Raw genomic sequence first — 22,201 nt, 5'->3', positions numbered from 1 at the left:
TGGTTATTTTCCTTTGGCAACAATATTGTATTGTTATTTCATATGCAGTTTATAAATTTGGTCCTTCTCTGCAGTAGTTCTCTATGGCAAATTGTACCTCTCCAATTGTTTTCATCTTATGAACTATGGCACTTTAGACTTGTTTTGAATTTGCTTGGGTTAAATTTGAACCAATTATCAGAATTATTTTGAATTCTGACCATGCTTTATGAAGTTCTTATACTTATTTTCATCTTGGTGTCACTTGCCATTTATAAATGCACTTATTATTCCATTATTCAATTTATTACTGAAAAATTTTATCAAAACTGAATGTACAGTGGAGTACCTTTTGAGGCTCTGCACCAAAAAGAATCCACTTTGATTGTGGATTAGACTTAATTTTTTTCAAATAGCTGTGCAATCACCTCAGAGGTATGTCATGTGGAAACAATGTCTAAAGACTTAATAAAGTCAAATTGTTTCATTGCTAATATTTGCTTTGTTCACTAAATCGATTACTCTGATTTCTGTTACTGGATCAGTTACTCTGTTAGAAGAAAGGAGACTACTTTTATGTAATATGCTCTTGACAAATGCTAGCTGTTTCTTGTTGTCTTCTTTTCCTCTAGTGCTCATAAACGGATTAATTTCAAGGTAGTGGTGTGAGCAAATGCAAAATTGCAAATTGACTTGAGATTAAAATAAAAAAAAAATCCAAGTGGCTTTTTTTTTTATTTTTTATTTCCCAGAATGAATGAAATACAAGAAGATAGACATGAAAGATGAAAATTTCATTTGATTTTCCAAGTTCTTTCATTTCAAATTTCAGGGTGGAAACCTTAATACTGCAAAATGAAATTTCAGCTTATAGTAATAACACGAAACTTAGTAATTTGATTAAATTAAATAATATACACCTGAGATATTAATATTCCAGAGGTGTATGCATCTAACAGCTTTCCTGCAAAATTTAGCCTCCAATGCCGCAGCTTATGGGGACAATGTGATCATTTCAAAAACTAGAATAAAATCACTTTACTTGAGAAATCACCTTCAGAAATTCTTGAAGTTTATTTAAAACCCCATTAAATCCTACAGTTCTCATTTGGTTTCTGTCAGCTTTGGTCTAATATATCAGAATACAAAAGCTCTCTGCAGAATATTATGCAGAAAAAGCTAAATGGTTTTATTGGTGTCTGCGTTGCTATTTCCTCTGCTGCTAAAAAATATGTTTGCTTTTCTCCCTAGACTGTTATCTTTTAAATTATTTTTCCACATTAACTATTTTAATTATTTCAAATGAAAAATCAATGACACAGCCAATGAAAACAGTGCTATCTCACTGAAAATTTGAATTTTTACATAGCAACAAATTTCAGTTGGAAGTTATTGCTCTCTGAATTGAACGGCATGTTCGTTGACTAATTCAGAATAAAAGGTGATCACATCAGATTTCAATCAAATTATACTGTACTACTACTAATTGAAGTAGAAACTTGGGTTGATATTCTTAGGTAAACATGAGGTACACATTGCAGGAACAAATACTTTTTGAGATGGGACTGGATGAGGGCTTCAAAGACTGCAGGAGAGGAGAGGCTAAGAGCTGGCAAAAGACAGGTGAATAAAAGCTTCATGCTGCCAGCATGTGTCCACCTAAAGCTCACTTTGTCTGCATAGTTAGATATAATTCTGCAGATGAGCATTCCTTGTGGATGCAAGGCCTTAATTAACAGGCTGAACTAAACTATCTTGATTTGAAAAGATATTCAAAGAGCAGATGAACAAGCAATTGCATATACTCATCTTGTTGCCACTCTTTTACTTGTCCAAGTGCAAAATAATGCAGAGTAGAGAGTATCTCCATGAGGTGTGATTTCATGTTATCTAATTGATCTACAGCTCCTGTGTGCTGAGCTTCACTGGTTTGCTGGATAAAGCAAACAGGATTTCCATAACTAGAGACAAAGTTCATTCTGTGGGAAAAACTTCATGCAAATTTCAGATATGAAGCATTCTTTTTAACTTTCCCCCTCAAATGTCCTGTAAAAGCCTGCTTCTGGTTTGAAGTCTGCAGGAAAGCAGCAAAGCTGTGTACATTGAAAATGGAATATTATTGACTTTATTAAAGCTTCTTAATAAAATCTCTAGAAATGTTTTGAAACCTGAATACTTCCATGCAGATGGTGTTTATTATTAATGCCACTTTTGTTCTTTCTCTTTTATTGTAGAATGTTTTAGCTCACATGTATCTAGCTTTGCTTTAACAATAAATTCTGTGAAAGGGATCTTCAGTCCTATGCATGGCCCATGTGATGTTGTTGGAATACTAACAACAGTAGCACTTTTTTTCCTGAGATGTAGTTCTTCTATTATTAAATATGCAGAAGGAAGACAGACTGTTGGTTTCCTGATCATAGATGTTCATTTTCCACAAAAATGAAGAAGTGACATGGGTAAATTTGAGGCAAAATGGATTCCTAGAGGAGCCTGTTGTAGAACTAGATAGCTGTTGTAAGCAATGACTCTTTTGTTGTTGTTTTCCAATAGTGTTTTTTCAGGTATAGATTATGAGGAATATATCAATACATTTAAGAAGGAGTCACACTGCTCTGTCAGTCTGAATCTGAGAGACAGCACTAGGTGTACACTGTTTTTCTAATAGGAAGTCTTCTGACTTCTATAAATAGACACGTTTCAGTTCTGATTGTTCTGTACTGAAATAACTGGCTCGAGGTTTAAGTACTCTGAATAGAAAACACAAGTAATGGCAGGCATTCAAGCTCTCCTGAACTATTTTGCTTCCTGGGCACTGGCTCAGAAGCACACTAGATCTGAGGGTACATTTTCCTTTTCTTCTTAGGTGCATTCATATTGATCACTCTGATGTATCCCAAAGTCAAGTACACAGTGCAGCATATCCTCTGGAGTCAGGGATCAAATTCTTCCCAGGGCAGGATGTGTCATAATAAACAAGGGAAGGAAATGAACTGCTTCTGAGAAATGGAGTTCCCTCCAGCTCTCTTTCAATTTGCACACAACTGGGCATTGTGATTTATGTGTAATTATAATGATTTATTCAAAGGTGTTTACTAGTCAGAGGCATAACATCTTGCTTATCTGATAATTACATAGCTGGTGAGGTCATTGAGTAGGTTGTTAGCACTGCCAAAATTTTGCACTAAAGTGAGGTATTTGCTTGTACATTTCTTTAATGTTTTGTTTGTTTGCTATCTTTGACATTTTTATCTACCTGCAGGGGTTTTTTTGTTGTTTCTTTCACAAAGAAGAGTGTAGTGAATCTGTTTTGCCTAAATTTCATATACCCTAATTACTTTTATACCATAATACTGGTTCTCATAATGTGAAATTGAAGAACTTGTTACAGTAATAAATGCAGTGTAACTGAAAATTGATCTCTTCAGTTTTGTCACACTGCTTATAAACATAAAAAAGTGATAGTTACTTTCATAGTCCTGGATCCATTCTACACAATCAGTTCATTACTGTACTGAACATAAATTGAGTGTTAAATCTCCTTAAGTGGAATCTTTACCTTGCTTGACATTTGTAATCATGATTGGGATAGGAAAAAAAAACCATTCTGGAGAAAGAAGGAAAGGAAATAAATGAAATTAATACCTCTGTGGGCCATCTGTGGGACCAAATTAAGGGGGTAATCTAATAAAATTAAGAAGGTATCACAGATGGACAGCACAAAATGGAATAAAATACATGTAATCTTCCCAACTCTGGGAAAAAGAACCAACCAGTCCTTGAAATAGCTATTTTGCAGAGAGCTTTGTGACCTGATTCTGTAGTCTTGGATGCTGTACTGCTTCTCTGGCTGCCCTTTCTGTTTATAAGTTCATTATCACTGATTGTCTTCCTGCCAATGAAATAATTTACCCTTTATTGAACATATTCATGGTGACCTCAACAGATGTAATAATTCTGTTGTGAGCTGCCACCATCTCTAACTAGTCCAGATAACAAAGGCTGTATACAGAAAAAAAACAAATGACCATGTGAGGAAGCTGACCAGGGTTATTTGAAGCAACAGTGGCATTTCTACACCATATCACATGCTGAGATATGAGCAAGTTCAAGGCCTATTTGTATTTTCTGGTCAGCTTTGCCCCAGGAAGGAAGCATCACACTAGCTCGGAAGCTAGCAATCTAATTCCCACTTGTACACCAGTTCTAGCTCTGTCAGTCTGGTGTCTAATATTTAGGAATCCACTACACCAAAATTCCTGCTGTTTGCACTAGCATGAAGAGTAATACTTCCTGAAAAATTGACTTGACTTTAAAGAAACACCTCAGAAAATCACACTGCATATACTGGATACGTGTTATAATCATGCATGTTGAGGAGTTCAGAAAAAAAAAAAAAAGAACAACTTAAAGCAGCATCATGTTACCAAACTTTTTAATTTCTGAAATTTAAACAGGTCAAGCAGCAGGGTTTGGATATCAGTAGGCAGATATAACAGGGAATGCCCACTGTGAAACACCTAAGTATAATTCCAAAGCTTGAACGTGGTAGCAAATGTGTCTTTTATCCTTCTGCCCCCTGTAGCTGCTCATGTAATTAGCTCTCCAACATTTTGCTGTTCTTCAAAATATCCCTCTAAGTATTTTTTATGCAAATAAGAATTGCAAGATATTTTCTTTCTCAAACTGCTTCTTTTCTTTCTGGATAGGTGATATGAACCCTTGGGATCTTTTCATCTGCTTATCTTCCAGAGAAAAAGATGGCACTGGCTGCTTTCAAACAGAAGATTTGCATAATCTGGAGCTTTTCCAGAAGGTATGGGATTACTATTTTACCCTTTGTGGGAATGTAAGGACAGGATAGCCCAGATTCTCAGTCCTCACTCATAAAAAGAGAAGTAGCAAATGTTTATTTTATACTGCAGCAGCATGGTTTAGCAGAAATTAAGTTTTTTCATCTTTTCTATTTACTGAGAAATACTTGTCAGGTACCAGCATTTCATTCTTCTTTATATCACACCCAGTTATCAAAAGCAATTTCTCATTTGAACATAGTATGTTAGTTTGGTTGTAAGTATTTCAGTGTAAATACTGAAAATTGTTACAACTCAGTGTCAAGGTTCCCTTTTCTCTTCTTTAACTTGAACTTTTGCATTCTTGGCCACCTTCAACCTGCATGTCTGACTGCAAAAGTGTCTTAAAATTATTTAAGCTATTTTCCCTATTGGAAAAGAGAATTTATGCATGATGGTGTAGACAGAAGATAGAGATGGATAAATTTAGGCTTCATATCTTATATCACTACTGAGTTTCACCTAATGTAATTCCTCATTTGAAAACATAATTTAGGCACTTCTCCAAACAGTGACAGTGCTCCTACAATTGATTATGTGTAATCTGGACCAAGGCCTTCAAGGAACTTCTTTGCTCTGGGACTGCAACCTTCTTCCTCGTGGTCCAAAGCATCAGTAGTACCAATTATCTTGGTATTTTCAGGATTGCTTTTTTTTTTTTTTCTCACTTGTGCATGTTGTGGGCACAGTTTAGGTTACTTAGATATGTAATTTCTATGAAAACACCTGACCTGTTCATAAAAATATGTGAGTGATGTAAACTGAAATCTTTGATAAAATGTGACCAAGCTACAGCTACAGTTTGACTCATATTTTAAGTAAAAAATACTTAAAATAATAATAATGGCAAGACTAAATTATTGACTCCAGCTTGAGGGTCTGAGTGAAATGGAGCTACTTTTAAAAGGTGCCTCTGGTGATAAAAAAAATCCACTGATGTCCACAGAAGTCAGATCTTTGAGCATGTACACTGGGGTTCCCTGGGACAGGATGCAATATCAAAGTGTATGCAAAGTGAATTTTTTATGGCAGTTATAGTTTGCTAGAAATATACATGCTTTGAATATACTCAGATAATAAAGCACCCCAGGCTTCTGCAAACTGTTTTTTTTCCTCATTCTGCCTATATTTCCATATCTGAGCCTCTAATGCTGTGCAATATAATAATCCTGACAGCATGCTGCGATGTCCAGATGTGTCACACATGAATAACTGAGACACAAGGTGATCAAAGGAATTGTCCAAGTTCTCTCAGGAAGTCTGCAGCAGAGCATGGACTTAAACCAGATGGCCCATTCCTCCAGAAAACTTTAAATATTGAACTAACATTACTTGCTGCTGGCATGTCCATACCAAAGTGCACCACAGTGTTTTGCTGCAGAGCCTGCCTGTGCTTAGCTTACTACTGACCCCAAGCACAGCAATTCCAGAGGCACAGGGTATTTCCAGGCTGGGAGAGACAGTGGTTGGTAAGTGCTCAGAAAAGAGAAGCTGCAGAGACTGAAAAGGGGACAGGGAACGGGTCAACACTCAGCAGCCAGAGGCAGAGATATAGGCCTAAAATTTTGCATTGCTATGGACACAGGGAAGAGTCTACACCTTAACTTCATTATTTCAACATTGCAGGGAGGGTAAAGTCATCATTTCCTCTTGACACTGATGGGAGTTTTGCACGAGGTGTTTTCGATAAATTAAAAACAAACCCATTCAAGGCATGTTCCTTTGAAGAGAAAAGAGCCCCATTTTTAATTAAATCATTAAAGCTTCTCTTTTTACATACAGGTAAACCTACTTCCAGAAATCCAACATTTTCTTTGCAGAAAAGAGGGATTATGCCAGATAACAAAAGCATTTTCAGGTAATCTGATTTCTTTAAATATGTTTATGTGATGTTGATCTTCTAATAGTTGTCACAGGAAGTTTTTGAAATGAGACTGTTAACTTACAATTCCATTTTATTTTTAGTCATGAAGGCATGGAGGGAAAAATAAAAGACTGATAATCTATTTTAAATACATTTAAATGTAGATTACAATTATACAGAATCTTTCCAGGTAAAGACATTGCATTTTTCAGCTGTTGCATATTGCAGAAATAATTTGGCTATAAGTGTCTTATTTTTGGACTGTTTTGTGCTAATATAGTGTGCTGGTATTTACACTTCTGTGTCCTGGGTTTGGTGTAATATGTTTGTTCAGCTTTACAAAAATGTTGTGGCATGGAGAAAGAGGAGTCAGAGCTTGGTTCCTTTCCAGACATAATTTACTGATAAAAAGCCTTTATTGTGTATTAAGATCATCAACCAGAAAAGTTTAAAGGTTATGGGCAAATTTCCAAAGAATTCTTATTTACCATGGGTAAAATCCATGTTTGAATAGAAAATGGAAAAAAAAAACCTGTTGTGCACTGTATTAGGACTACTTAAACTTCCTTCTCTTTTCTCCGTTTTTATGTATATGCTAAATTTAACACAGAAGGAAAGGATTAATTGCATCTCATTTAGCCATTTAGGAGTATGTATTTTCTGAAAGCAGTATTCTAGTCTTCCATTTAAGTCAGTGGAGAGAGAGATACCTACAAATGCTACTTCTTTTTAGATTAAAATATGTATTTAAAATAAGTGTGTTGAATTAGTCTGTACAGATACTTGCTCCCCAATTATGTCTCACCACTGCCTAGAGAAATTGGTAGGCCCTGCTCACATTGTAACAGATTGTCTTCAAAGCACATTGGTTCACCCTGCTGCTTGAAGAAAGGCCAACTGCAGTTTTTTTGTGATTTTACTACCACAAAACCACAAACACAAGAGGCATTTACTATACACAGAGCTTTCTCTTTAAATACGTGCATTTTCACTGCTGTCTATAAACGTGGTACAAGTCACTTTGTACATGACCCTTTTATTAAGCCATTCAGTGTTTTCTCCTGTACTGGGTTTACATGGCAAGCTGTTGGGGGGTGGGCACAGGAGTGGCTTTTGTGAGAAGATGCCAGGAGCTTCCCTTAAGTCCAGCAGAGCCAACGCCAGCCAGCTTCAAGATGGATTTGCTGCTGGCCAAGGCCAAGCCCATTAACAATGGTCGTAGCACCTCTGGGATAACATATTTAAGAAGGGAAATAAAACAATTGCACAAGAGCACCTGGAGAGATTAGTGAAGAAGGGGTGGGAGGGGGTGCTCGGGGCAGCAGAGCAGGCAGAGATTCACCTGCAGCCCGTGGCGCAGCCCATGGTGGGACAGCTGTGCCTCTGCAGCCCGTGGAGGCACACAGGGGAGCAGGGATCCACCTGCAGCCCATGGTGGGACAGCTGTGCCTCTGCAGCCCGTGGAGGCACACAGGGGAGCAGAGATCCACCTGCAGCCCATGGTGGGACAGCTGTGCCTCTGCAGCCCGTGGAGGCACACAGGGGAGCAGAGATCCACCTGCAGCCCATGGTGGGACAGCTGTGCCTCTGCAGCCCGTGGAGGCACACAGGGGCGCAGAGATCCACCTGCAGCCCATGGAGCACCCAGTGCCAGGAGAGCTGGCTGCCTGAAGGAAGCTGTGACCCTGTTGGAAGGCTCCTGGCAGGACCTGTGGAGAGAGGAGCCCAGGCTGGAGCAGTCAGTTCCTGATGTGCTGCACCCCATGGGAGGGACCCACACTGGAGCAGTTCATGAAGAGCTGCAGCCTGTGGGAAGGACTCTCCTTGTAGAGTCCATGGAGGACTGATTCCCATGGGAGGGACCCCATGCTGGAGTGTGAGGAGTCCTCCTGCTGAGGCCAAAGGAGTGGCAGAGGCAATGTGTGATGAGCTGATCACAGCTCCCATTCCCCTCCTGCATCGCTGCAGAAAGGAGGTAGTGACTTATTGTAAATCAAGGCGACTCCCATGGCAGGGAGGAATGATGAGGAGGACTCCATGATATCAGAAGGCTAATTAATTACTTTATTATACTATATTATTCTATGCTATACTACACTATATTCACTACATCTAAACTGAAAGTGCACAAGCACCCAACTGAACAAAATCTTTTGACTGTCTGCTGACTGTCAGTCTGGACACATGCTTGGCCCTGATAGGCCAAGGAAACAAAACACCATCACTTTGGGTAAACAATCTCCATATTGCATTCCACTTCGGCACAACACAGGCACAGCAAATGAGATAAGAATTGTTTTGATCATTCTTTTCTCTGCTTCTCTCACTGCTTCTCTCAGGTTCAGAGAATGTGAATCCCATAGTGACTCAGGTGTAAAATTGAGCCTGGGAAGAAGGGAGGAACGGAGGGAAAGTATTTAACATTTAGTTTTATTTCTTATTATCCTACTTATTATTAATTGAATAAATTCAATTAATACCCACACTTTTTTTTTTTGCTATGATGGTAATTAATGAGTGGTCTCTCCCTATTCTGTCTCACAAGCATTTCATAACAGTTTCCCTTTCCTGTCCAACTGAGAGGCTTTGGTGGGCACCTAGCATATAACCAGTGTCATTTTACCACATCTTGTCTTCAGGGAAGACCCATTTGTAAGCATCTTATTCCTCACTTATATTTTTAGTGGTTTACTGGCAAAGAGAAAATACCTTGTGACTGATGTTGAAATCCCACTGAAATCAAGGTAATACATGTGCTTTGCGGCAGGGTTCTGAAACTTACCAACACAGCAAAGGAGGATTATTCTAGCACTCCACTGAAGAGCTATCATACAGAATAAGACCCATCCCTCACTTTTCTCTTACCAAAATAAGAAAGGTTTTGAACCTAAATTGGCTGAAGTATTTTAAAGTAAAAATAAAAAATTCTATTGCTTAAATCTATGTATCTCTACATCAGCATGTGGCCTGGGGCTGAGAGCTATTTCAACTCAAGGTTCTCATGACACTTAAGATGCCATGGAGAGTCCAGCATGCCCAGTAGAATGGGCAGATTTGGCACAGGACCCATTTCCTTTTGGTCTAACAGCTGGAGGTTCAGAGGGATATCCTGTGGTATCCTAAATGGCAATAGATGTCTGTTTGTAAGTACTGAATTTTACACATGGTATTTAGAGTCAGCAAGCCCAAAAGACCATTTATTTTCAGCATAATTCAAGGTTAGCTGAATTGTTCCACAGTGACTGTATAGACCACGCTGATGTACACTGACAGGAATGTGAATTTAGACTGTGCTACACACTGGGGTCATCTCTGTATAGACCAGACCTCGGTTTCAAACCATGAATTAATCCCATTCAGTATCACTGGATATGTAACATGTAATTTAGAGTGAGTGGAACTCATCCATAAAAGGTGAAATTAGAATCAGAAGGGTAAATAATTTGATTTCAGGTTCAGTGGAAAAAAAGGTATAAATTAGAGCAAACTAGTCTAGAAGTGAGACTTCAGATATTCCCCCTTCCATTCATCTGATAAAGCCAGCTCTTTCCACTTTCTTTTGCTTGAATTCTCCAACAGATCTCTCTTTCCAACAAAAGAGTTGCATATTAGCAGGATTTTTTTGATCCTCGATTTTAAAATTATTCAGAGAAAGAACAGTTCTCATCAGTATTTCCTCCTCAGAACAGTTTGTTCCTTTCAAATCAGTTATGTACTTTCACTCGTGTGTTTGAGTCAACAGAGTTTCTCTGCAATTCCTGTTAAAGAGGATCAGTTGGTTTGTTATTACTGTCATTTAGTCAGTCTTCGAGGAGCCAAGCAATTTCCTGTAAAAGTGAAAACACAAAGAATTATGTTCTCTAATTAAAGACATAGTAAGCTGTAGAAAGAAACATCAGGCAGCAAGGCTGTGAAAATGGTATACTGGATTTACTGTGGCTCCGACATTGTTGATGTTGATAAGCAGTGGTAAAGTGGTTTGGGTTTTTTTGATGTTACTTTATTTGTTGTTGAGCAACTCTTAAACTGCTAGGCTTTGTATTTAAGACAGCATGCCCATTCTCATACCCCTGTTGTATAGGAAACAAAATGACTTATACAAAATACCAGGCCAGTGCTTGTTTCTTTGCTCTTTCTCTTTAATAGAAAGTGTTCTTATCAGTCTGACATTTCATATTACTTCTATCTCTGTGGGGTGGGGGGATATAATGCATACACCAGTGATGACTGCTTTTTGGGAAAGAAGATAGGAAGAGAGAAAACTTAGGAAAATCAGTCTGGAAGAAGAGTGGAAGAGTAAAAAGGTTAAAAATACATGCTGTGTGTGGATAAATTGGATTACCAGTGAAGACAAGGTTGCTGGAAAATGGGTATGTGGACTTGTGGCAATAGATTTGTGATGAGACACAAGAATAGTAACAGATCTTAGAATTTAACATGGAAGAGTATTTGCTGCAGTCTGAGAGGATTGTTTGAACTTCTGCTTTTGCAGGGCAATTGGCCCAGTTTTTACTCAGTGCCTGATGTCTGCTCACTATATGGGACTTAGTTAGGCCTTGAGAAGGTTCTGGTATAGCTAATGGAGAACCAAGGAAGACTCCTGGCATTTACTGCTCAGGTCAGCAAAAGTTGCAGTAGTTGTAGAGATCTGGAAATTAAATCTTCCTGCAAGTGACCCAGACCTGGAAGCTCTCAGAGGCAGGAGAATTACTGTCGAAGAGATTTCAGGTGCTCATACCTGGTAACCCACTGTCTGTGGCTTTAGAACTGAGCTTGGCTGCCTCCTGGGACTACTCCCAGCCAAGAGATGGAGAGGACTAAAGTCCACAATATGAGCAGAATTGCCCAGATTCAGTACAGGGCACAGGAAAGGCATCCTGATGCATGCACACCAAATACTATATTTGACAGGTTTTGCCTGGGGAAGTAGTGAAACTACTTATAGCATTGCCTCCCTAATTTTCCTGTTCCCTAAGGAATCCACAGTAGTCTGTCTTTCCATGTAAGCATTTGTCTCATTTCATCACTTCCAGTGCCTAGCCCATGCCATGCACAGCTTCTTCTCTACCCGTGCAAATCACTGATCCTTTTTTAAGTAATACTTTTGTCGTCTGCCTTCCTTCTGTGTTTCTCTTTATTACTGTCACTAGTGCAGAGACTTTATGAGTGTCTGCCAGCCTTGTGTGCTCCCATGATCTCCTGTTGGGCTGGTCAGCAGCATTAACCACACAGAAGGTCTTGGGATAGGCATGAGCCTAATGAAATTGTATGGGAGGGAGAGCCAAGACAGTCTGGCTGTGTGACACATCCCACTCTGTGATGTGTTTATGGTCTGGTGCTAACCCTGTGTTTTCTTCTCCTGCTGCCTATCCCCAGTGCCCTTGGGTTACTCTGGAGTCAAAAGGTTATGACCTGAGGGTAGGAAGCAAAATCAGTGGAGCCACCTGTGGAAGAGAGGTTACAAATCAAATTTATTTTCTGTTGTAAAAACTCAACATCTCTGAGACAGGAATTTGATTTTTTATAGCGGGATGCATTTCTTTTGGCCCTTATTTGGCTCCAAATATTTGCACACTAGTTTTGGTCAGGTTTGTACCTATTACCTTTCTGCTACTGAAGCTAATAAGAGCCTCAAGAGTGGCCAATGAAACCAGCATCTGATTTTTTTCCAGTTAATTAGATTATAAACTATGTGGGGCAGGAATTTCACTGGTTTTACAGCAGTGTCAAATCTCAGCTACATAAGAACAGCAATGCAACAGCAAATATTGGTAGTTTGAAAAGAAGTAAAGCATCTAAGTTAAGTTAATTACTTGGCCTATGCTCTTCTATATTCTATCCTGTCACTAGTACAGAATTGTGACTCTAATCATGCAGCACTCAGCCAGTGTTTTCACTGAGTTGCTTTTTCCAAAGTTTTATAGCTTATCTATGTAATTAGGTTTTAGTATGAAGGGTGCACACAGAAGAAGCAGCCCTTCTGAAAAATATTGGGAAAAAACCCCACACCTCTAACTTTAACTCTTAGGATGCTTTAGGAATGAAGACACAAACACTACACTTAATACTGTAAATACTGGTTTTTGTGCACCTGCCAAAACAGAGAGGCCAAAAACATGATAAGTGATTAATTTAATCTGAAGCTGTATTTGCTGATGTTTCTTAAAGAAAAAATAACAAATGTAGCACTGTTATAATTTTATCTTTTTTTTAATTCTGAAACTTCACAATGAATTTCAGTGCATTTTAACCCACAGCATAAATTAATTTACCTCTAGATCTGTTTTACTATAAAATTGTTTTGTTTTTAATACTAAACATATTTAGGATAGTTTAAACTTCCAGAAATGACAAGTAGTTTGTTATTTCTTCATCCTAAATATACAGAGTGTGTTGGTTTGAGATTAAGTGTATTACAGAGGGTGGGATCACTGCATTTCCTAATGTGAAAAGCTTTTAAGGGCAGCTGAATCAGTAGTCAGCAGTAGGCAGGACATTGGACTTGCATCAATGTTGACATCACAAGTAAAGCCCAAAATGCATATCAAAACCATCACATATTAAATTTCAAGCAAGAAACCATTTTCTAGTGACCTCAATGCAGATTTTTCCAGGACTTTACTGGGGGCCAGGATTGCCCCTGGTGTTTCTAGTTTTCTTCAAATATTCGTATCTACTTTGAGTTGCACAGCCACACTTTTCTAAATGCATAGGTCATAAAACTGACTAGTGCTAAAGGTTCTCTTTCTTTAGAAACCTCAGGGCATAATGTGTAAGCCGTAGTAAATTACTAGTCTTTGTTTCAATCTTTTAATCCACAAATCAAATGGGCGGCAGGAGGCAATTGAATGGAATAGATCTGCTTTCTGTGACAAGGCTCAAGGCATGTAGTAGCAGTAGTTAAAGTGAAATCATTCATCCTCCAAAATCAACACTGAAAATGGAAAAAAAATTCATTTTCAATGCTCATTGCTTTCACAGTTATGCAGTTTAGAGTGGGTTGCTGTACCTGATTGAGCCATAGGTTACTAGACTTTATTTTGATCAAAATTCCTTGTCCTGGAGAACTCAGAAGTCTGCCTAAGAATCTGTGAAATCTTTTTAGGTATCTCCTGACGTGGAGCAATCTTTTCAGCTGTTAAATGTACCCTTCCAACCTACAGAGGCTGGAAAATTGTCCAGCGGTAAATTCTAGAAGAGGACCAGGTTGTAGCAATACAAGTTGCCTGGTCTGTATCACAGATAAGCTGTTTGTGCTCCAGCAGCCCATACCAATAAGGAAATTGGATGATCCCAGAAGAGAATACAATATGGAGTTCTTCTAGCTCACTGAGGTGCCTTGTTGGAATGCAAACCGGCAAGGCTGACAGAGAGGATGTGTTATCACTAGTTCCTGAATATTGTACTGTAGAAACTGTGGTGTTTGTGAGGTCCCCAGGACAAGGTGAGAGATGAGAATCTGACTCCATGTTCTCAGAAGGCTGATTTATTATTTTATGATATTATATTATATTAAAAGAATACTCTGTTAAAGAAAGAGAAAGATACAGACAGAAGGCTGAACAAGAATGATAATGAAAACTCATGACTGATGCCTCAGAGTCTGACACAGCTGATGGTGATTGGTCATCAAGTAAAAATAATTCACATGTTTGGATAAAGAATCTCCAGACCACATTCCAGAGCAGCAAAACATGAAGAAGCTAAGGCTTCTCATCTTCCCAGGAGAAGAAATCCTGATGAAGGGATTTTTATTTTTCAGAAAATAGCACAGTTACAAGAAACTGCTCACAAATGACATGAGGTGCCTTTTGCTTTTTTTTTTTTTTTTTTTTTTTAATTTCAGACAATTGAGGCTCCTTCTAGAAAGAGACTACCACTATGGAAATCTAGGAAGATGCCCATAAGGCTTCTGTGCAGATGGAAAGGCTGCTGTACAATTTCAGCATCAATATACTTTAAGGTTCTAAAGCAAAGCTTTTCCTGCTAAAAAGAAGAGCAATTGGATGAAGACCTTGCAAGTACAAATGTGCTGAGTATATAATTTCATTTTATGGAAGATATCAACGATGTGCTGGGCTCAGAACAAAGCACGGCACTTCAGTACTGTCTCTAGCTTTGTGCTTCATTAAACAACCAGGAATTCCAAAGGTGACTCAATTGCACCTGAAATGTTTGTAACAGATCTGACAGTTGATGGGCACTCGAGAAACAAAATGACTTTTTTCTCACAGACAGTAGTCTTAATTATTCCTTGCTCCATGTTTGAAGTGTGTAAAATATAGTCTATTTGATCTTGTACAAAGTAAGAAATTAATTAAAAAACCCACATCATAACCTTCCTTGTAACATCAAAGGATACTATGGAAGGAAAGATAAAGAAGAGGACACATCCTCATTCATCTTCTGTTTCCTTTTCTTTCAATCAATCATTACTTAGTTCAACCACTAGAGTATTCTCCTGCTGAATTCCTTGCCTTTGCAGATCACCAGATGTTCATGTTAACCCAAGCGTTCCATTTACCACCAGTCCAGGTGGCTGCAGGCTGGCTTTGCTCCAGGAATTCATAATTTGTCCAAATGTACTTCTAGCTATTGGTAAATGTTTTGCTCAGACAGACATTATAATTCTTAAATCAGCTATTCTTTATTGTGTCTGTGTTGAATCTCTTGTTACACTTCGGAACTCTGAGCCAAGAGTAAATAACTTGTGAGCCAGAGATGGGGGAGCAGGAGCAAGAAGTCATACCTGTGTAAAAAACTTGAAAGGCCTCACTAGATGTCAGTGAGGCTGCTGCATTAGGTACCAGTTGTCACTGTCAACTGATCTGTTTGACTGCTTTGAGAGATGCAGTTGACAGAACAGTATCTGCCATGAGTGTGTGTGACAAAGAGGTGCTGCATTTTTATTTTTTTTTGATCTGGAAGTGTTGACTTTCTCTGGTGGATTTTATACCTCTTCTTTGCATATGCTGTGCAGCTGTTCTTTTGTCTCAGGTCTGTGTTTTACCTGCTGCTGTGGTTATTGTGTGAATTCAGGTGAGAACATGTAGTGGCCTCCTTACTCAGCCGCATGGCCTCACGGTGAGCACCCTAGGAAGAGGTAAAGTGTTGTTGTAGGTATTTTCAATGGTACTATTCCAGACATGTCAGCATCAGAAACTTTCTTCAAGCCAGAATATCAAGGAAATTAAATTCTGTTTTTTTTCAAAGTGAAAACAGGTCACAGGTCCAGCCATAGGTCTTTGCTTTACACCTGAACATCAAAAATGGCAGCAGCAGCAAGTACTTGTGACAAAGCCTGCAGCTGCCCTTCAGGAAAAACAGCACTTTGTGTAACATTTCCATTACTGCATAACCACTGTAAAAAGAAGATTTTTTTTTTTCTTTGATCTTTAGACTCTGCTGCAAAAATTATGATTTACAAATAATAATATTTGGATTTTTGAAAGAGGGCATGTATTCTGGACGTTGTATTAGGGTGCTGGGACTCTTTCTAACGTGGTTTCCCAAACTGCCTGACACATCTACCACTGAGCCTGCTTCACCTCTTCCACTATAAAGTGTTGATGTTGTTTACTGACTTCAAGAGGCCTGCTTAATTAACAGCAGCTTGTAGAGTGATTTCAAGATGGAAAAACATGGCAATTACTGCAAACAGTGAAGGCACTGCAGGCTAATTTTCATTGATGATAAAGTTGATTAACAAATACGCAGCTCTAATAAACACTGTTACTGCTTTTGAGTGCAGGAGCAGGTGAAGAGTTGCCATGAGAACTGATGCAGCTGAGTGTGCTCAGTTCAACACTACTGATGTCTCTTTATTATTATGGTAATTGTGTTCATTGATTACTAGGAGTAGATTTACCAAAGTGAGGTACTGTCACTCCCTCTTGACTCTGCCTGATGGTGTACATGCTCTGAGTCATCTCAAAGGAGTAAGCACCTAGTGATAGCCCCACTTCTTAGAGCCCACGTGTGATGGGCTGTCTCCCAGTGGAATGCCAACACCAAACCAATAAAGGGATGTAAGGCACCATGCAAACAGGGTGCTCTATAAAAGAGGCATAATTTATCAACATTGCCCTTTTTTAGTTTTCAATGCTAATCGTCAGCACCCTGAAATTTGTTTAACCTTCTCTTCCTTAAGACATGGCAGTTGATTTTTTCTTTTGTTTGTCTGGGTTTTTTTTGTTGTTGTTTTGGGTTTTGTTGTTGTTGGTTTTGTTTGTTTGGGGGTTTCTTGTTTTTTTTGGGGGGGGCTGATTGGGGTTTAATTAGGGGTTTGTTGTTTTTTTTTAAGTTGAGGCATTTTGCAATGTCTTAGGGCAATACTAACAATCTTCTACCCTGTAGTTTGAGAATTCCAGAAAAGTTTTGGTTTTCCTCTGTCCTTACCGACTTATTTTAATTTGGAATATCCAGCTCCAGGAAATAGCCCACTGCATATTAACAAATGAATGAATGTCAAAGGAATCTTTTTTCTTTCCCTGAAACAGCTAAAACTCCCATTTAAGAGGGATAAATACAGGTACACAAACTTCATCTCATTATTTGCAATCTCTTTTTTGTGAGTTGTTACTTGTTGCTTTAGCAACACAATTAGAAACATGTTTTTTTTCCTTTTTTAAAAGGAAAAGACACATTGCTTCCTCTGGAGTAATGACCTGTACAGCCCTTCTCTGCCATATTCTTATTTTCAGTAAAATGTTTACTTTCTTTTAAATGGCTGAAGTGATGCATAGGAGTAGCTACATAGGACCATTGCTAATTGCCATGGGGAAATGCCATTGTCTATCTTCAGGGCAATTGCCCTAGAAATTGCCCTGTTTTAGAAATACTAAAATGCCCTTGTGTCTTTACATCAGGTCAGATATGGAAAAATACAACTTGATTTTGCGGTCCTGGTTCCTATGCATATTCAGAAACAAGTCTGCTAAATGAATTCCTTAGTGGGAGTTTACTGTCTTCCTCCTGTTGTCACTACACAAGTAGGCAGAGCAGTCTGCTTTTGTTGCTGTACCATCGAAAACCAGGTAGTCACTTGCAAAGTTCCAATCAGTTGTAATGCATAACACAACAGAAAGATGTCAGTGTGGATATAATTTGAGCACGACATGCTCTATTAGATAACTGCCTGGTTTTGATTATTAGAGCCTTTAATACTGCTAAATGGTGCATGTTAGGCAGAGGACCAGATTAATTCTAGATCCCAGTTGAGACTGGAAGGTTGAGCTGATGTGATGAACAGCCAATAAATACAGACAATCACAATGTCATTTTGATAGGCCCTCTGGGAAAATGAAAAGATGAATAGTTTTTCTTCTTTAAATGTCTGTTTACAGCTCATCACCAGGAACGCAACTTCAGTTTTATTTTTCATTTCATGTACCAAGGTTGAGAGTGCATGCTTTAGAAAAGAAGCTCTACAAATAAATTCATACCATAGCACAATGAATTATGTCAATGAAAAGAAAAGCAATAAGGTTTGAGAATAATTTGAACAGCTTGATTTTTCCTGACCATTACTTAAGAACTTGAAATGTGAGGTGTGTTAGAATTAATGAATACTACCCTACATGAAGTAATGACTCAACATAAGGGCTTTGTGCTTTTTTGTCAAGCACAGTAAAAGCATGCCATCCCTTGACTGATCTCACATCACAATATTTTGATTACTATTAATAGTCACATGCCTCAATAAGCTTGAGAACTGTGGTACATCAGTTCTGCTCCCACTGTGTTTGGTGGCAGAACTAAGACTCCCATAGGTTTCAGTACCTGCAAATTGTAGCCTTAGTGGTGAACACAGAAACAAGGATATGAGATTTATTGAGCTATGTTATTACAGTAGCAAAGTCCCTTGGTTCTTATTCAAAGAAATTTCTTATCCCCATTAATTGTAATTAGTGCTCCATGAGGAAGTAATTTTTGGAATTCTCTATTTGGAAATCAAGGATTTCAGGCTTTTTTAAGAAGAAAAAAGGGGATGCTTTTTTGTATGCAGAATTGCTGCACTCATCTCTGAAGTGGGAGTGGCAGCTAAGCCTTTCAGCCTGCAGCTTGCAGCTGGAAGGGGGTGCTTGGTTGGGGTGAAGCAGATCCAAAAATGTTTATTGTCTCAGCATTTGTTATTTTACATTTTCATCTGATATTGTTAGCTTTGCTCTATTGTGTTTTATACATTTAATCCTTAGCAGCAGGAGCCCAGCCCTGCTTTCAATGCTCTGCTGACTTCCTTTCTCATCCCCTTGGTACTTTTTCAGACCTGCAGCTCCCACTTGTGACCCCAGACTGTTCTGGCCAGCCTGGACTGTCAAGGGCCAGCACCACACGAAATGTGTCCCAGGGCAGTGCAATCACTGAGCAGGCTCCTGCCTCCCATCTGCAGCACTGGTGGAAGCAGAGCACAAGCACAAAGCTGTAAGTTAATGATGACCCACCCTCAGAAACTGCCAATGCTTCAGCACAAAGTTATTTGGGATTCAAGGACACAGAATGCAGCAAAAGAGGAGACCACAGCAGATGGAGCACTTGAATGTATTGCATCTTATACTTGCAGAATGTCTGTTTCTGTATTCTGCACTTGGATGTATTGCATCTCATACTTGCAGAATGTTTCTTTCTGTATTAGCCAAGTTTGCACATGTTTTGGGTACAAACGTCCAAGTCTTTGAGGCGTTGAAACTCCTCAACAAATAAATACAGTCCCAGAAACACCCCTGAACCTTTAGGTCTCATGGTGGCTGAGCTGTTTCCTGCTCCTCTCCCTGATTTGCCCCTACCACAGACACACATATGTAGTTCTTTGCACAGAGATCCCCCCTTAAGGTGAAGAACCAAGAAGTACTTGATAATTTGTCTGCTATCAAGTGCTGTTTCCTACATCACACCATTTCACAAATTTTATGTTCTGAGGACCTGTTATGCTGCAGAGGGAAGAAAAATTTCTCTTTAAGATAGATGTTATTAGACTTACTTAAGAGATAGAAAAATTGAGGTCTGGAAAGGCCACATATTGCCAAAAATTACACAGAAATAGAAGAAGAGCCCCTTGTCTTTTAGTAGTAATCTATCTTAGAGACCCTTAATTTCTATAGTCATCTTCCCATTGAATTTTCTATGAGGTAAATTGATGCTCAGAGATTTTAACAGACAGATTAATAACGCCATTGTGACTATGCACAACTATAGCCCAGATTTCCCCAAGTAATGAGGTTTTAAATAACAGTTATTTTCTTGGGTTTGCTTTTTTTTCTGCTCTGTTTCTGTGGCTGACTCTCTTTGTGTGTACTATGGAAACTGTAGGCCAGTTTTTAGAGAGCTGTCTCTTCTTAAACAAAGTTGCTTGCAGAATTCTTCGGTTTAACTGATTTGTTATAGGTTATTTCTAGGTATAATATTTGGAATGACTGTATATGGCTTTCATTAGGGGAAGTATACAACACCACGTGTTTCTGTCCCTTTATTACAGAAGAAAATGCTAACAATAATGCAGTCTTTCCATGTGGTTGGGTGGGGATGTTCTTCTGAATTCACTACAAGTCAGCATTAAATAGGGTACCTTGACTATGCATTTCTGTTATTTAACATGAGTGGATTTCTTTAATGTTTAGTTTAATCTTGATTTAATCATTCACTCTGAATAGCCTAGATTTGTAACACTTAATTATTCCCACAATGCAGTTACCCATATGTACTCTCAAACATCACTCCCTATAAATATAGTTGCTTCCTGTGTTTGGAAACTAAGAATTAAAAATGCTGAAATCAGTAAAATTACTTGATGTAAAGCTTTGTTACAGCCTACTTGATTTACCCTACTGTATTGTTTAACTTGGGGGAAAAAGGCTATTTTCCTATTTCCACTAATTTCCCTATTTCACTATTTTCTTATAGCTCATTTGCAAAAGAACTGTATTAATTTTACATATTTTTGTTACTTTTCAGGAATCAAGTATCAACATCAGACCACAAGGATGTCCTTAAAGCTCAAGACTTTTCTGTAATCATCAAAGCATATGTGCTTGTGACATCCTTAACACCTCTGCGAGCATTCATTCATTCAACCACCACTGTCTGGCATCCACCCAAGAAGAAGCATTTTACCATAAAGGTAAAACATTTAACTTCCTCAGTTTTCCATCTTCCAGGCAAAGTACCTAGACAGAAAACTAGAGAATATCTTTCTTCTCTTTTACTCCTTCTTTATTAGCAGCCCACAGCCTACAGTGAATATTCTTCTAATGTACAGTTTTCATTTCTCAGAACAAGAGGGGTTTGCTTCATGAAGCAGGAAAGCATTGCCCTGTGCACTGGGGCCCTGGGATTTGCAGGTGTCCAAGCCCATTTTTATTGGTCACATTTGACAGCAGTTGCAAGGTCAGAGTTTTCTCTAAAGCACAGCAGTGTGGGTGCTGCCATGCAGTAGCAACTTTTGCTGGGATATTGACAGCGTTGTGAAAAGGGAAAGTAAATATTTAAAACAGATTGTTTAGATTTCTTTTTTTGGTGCAGTAAAACAGACTAGAGGAGGGTCAGGGCACTTCTAAATAAAGGGAAGGAGGTATATAAGTATACCATGGATACCATGAGGTGGTTCCCTCATGGTCTCAATTTATGAAGAAGGATGTTTTATATGTGCCTTAGATTAATTCTGGACATCTCCAAGTGCATGGAGATACCCCTCTCACTCCACAAGCATCTTGCTTGCTCAGCAAATATGCCTTCCCATTCCTTTTTTCTTCTAGCAGGGGACTATGCTTGTAACACATCAGCTCTTTGTCAAGAAGCTAGAGTTGTGCTGCTGCTTCTTCCCTTTTGAAGAGTTATGGTCACAATGTGGCAGTGATTTCTTGAGGTCACATACATCAGCTCCTGCAGCAGCTGCTAAAGGATGGGTGTGCTTTGTCCATGTAGCCTTCTTGGGGTAGGAGCAGGTCAGGGCTTTGGATCAGTCTGATATCACTGTGGTATCACTGTCAGGACTGTTGATGATATCAGCCGTTTGGTACGGTCTACAATTTTAGCTCTTGCCAAGTGGTGTGCCTAGTTTAAGCTCATTATCTAATTCTAGTCATTGGAGAAACAGACACCTCTAGAGAACAAATCATCCCACTTAATTTAGACTCCAGTTTTGGAATGAGTTTCCTGGTGAAAAGGTTTGCTTCCTTCTATGGGCTATGACATTCTTAGAGAACGTGCCAAATTCTGGATTGCCAAAATTAGGTGAGATGAATCTACTCTCTTTCCCCCCAACTTAAGCTATGGAGACCTATGGAGATATATTACTTTGGCATGTATTTTCCTCCATTTACATTTATGAAGAGTAATGGTCACTTGCTTTCAAACCCTGGTATTCAGTTTTGGTTTATTTTTATTAAACTAGCACAATATACAGCAGCATCACAGTTGCAGCTGAAGTAGGGACTACCTTAAAGGCAAGTAGTCATTAGTAATTGTTATATGGCTCTGGAAAACAATTCTCCCACTGAGGGAAGTCTGC

The 22,201-nt window shown here is 38.7% G+C and overlaps 1 protein-coding gene across 4 annotated transcripts in view; it reads left to right on the top strand.

Moving 5' to 3' along the window:
- The window catches only part of CPED1 (cadherin like and PC-esterase domain containing 1), a 136,670-nt gene that overhangs the window by 29,505 nt on the left and 84,964 nt on the right, over nucleotides 1-22,201 (top strand). For all 4 annotated transcript variants that reach the window (XM_018910186.3, XM_009086781.4, XM_050985354.1 and 1 more), the window contains exons 4-7: nucleotides 4,689-4,795; nucleotides 6,615-6,690; nucleotides 18,963-19,119; nucleotides 20,647-20,812. In XM_018910186.3, coding sequence (XP_018765731.1) covers nucleotides 4,689-4,795; nucleotides 6,615-6,690; nucleotides 18,963-19,119; nucleotides 20,647-20,812 — 506 coding nt within the window. The remainder of the gene's footprint in view (nucleotides 1-4,688; nucleotides 4,796-6,614; nucleotides 6,691-18,962; nucleotides 19,120-20,646; nucleotides 20,813-22,201) is intronic.

Source organism: Serinus canaria, chromosome 1A (assembly GCF_022539315.1).
Source record: "Serinus canaria isolate serCan28SL12 chromosome 1A, serCan2020, whole genome shotgun sequence".
In the NCBI taxonomy this organism is placed as follows: Eukaryota; Metazoa; Chordata; class Aves; order Passeriformes; family Fringillidae; genus Serinus; species Serinus canaria.
The sequence above is the reverse complement of the archived record's forward strand: the minus strand, read 5'-3'. Positions and strand labels throughout refer to the sequence as shown.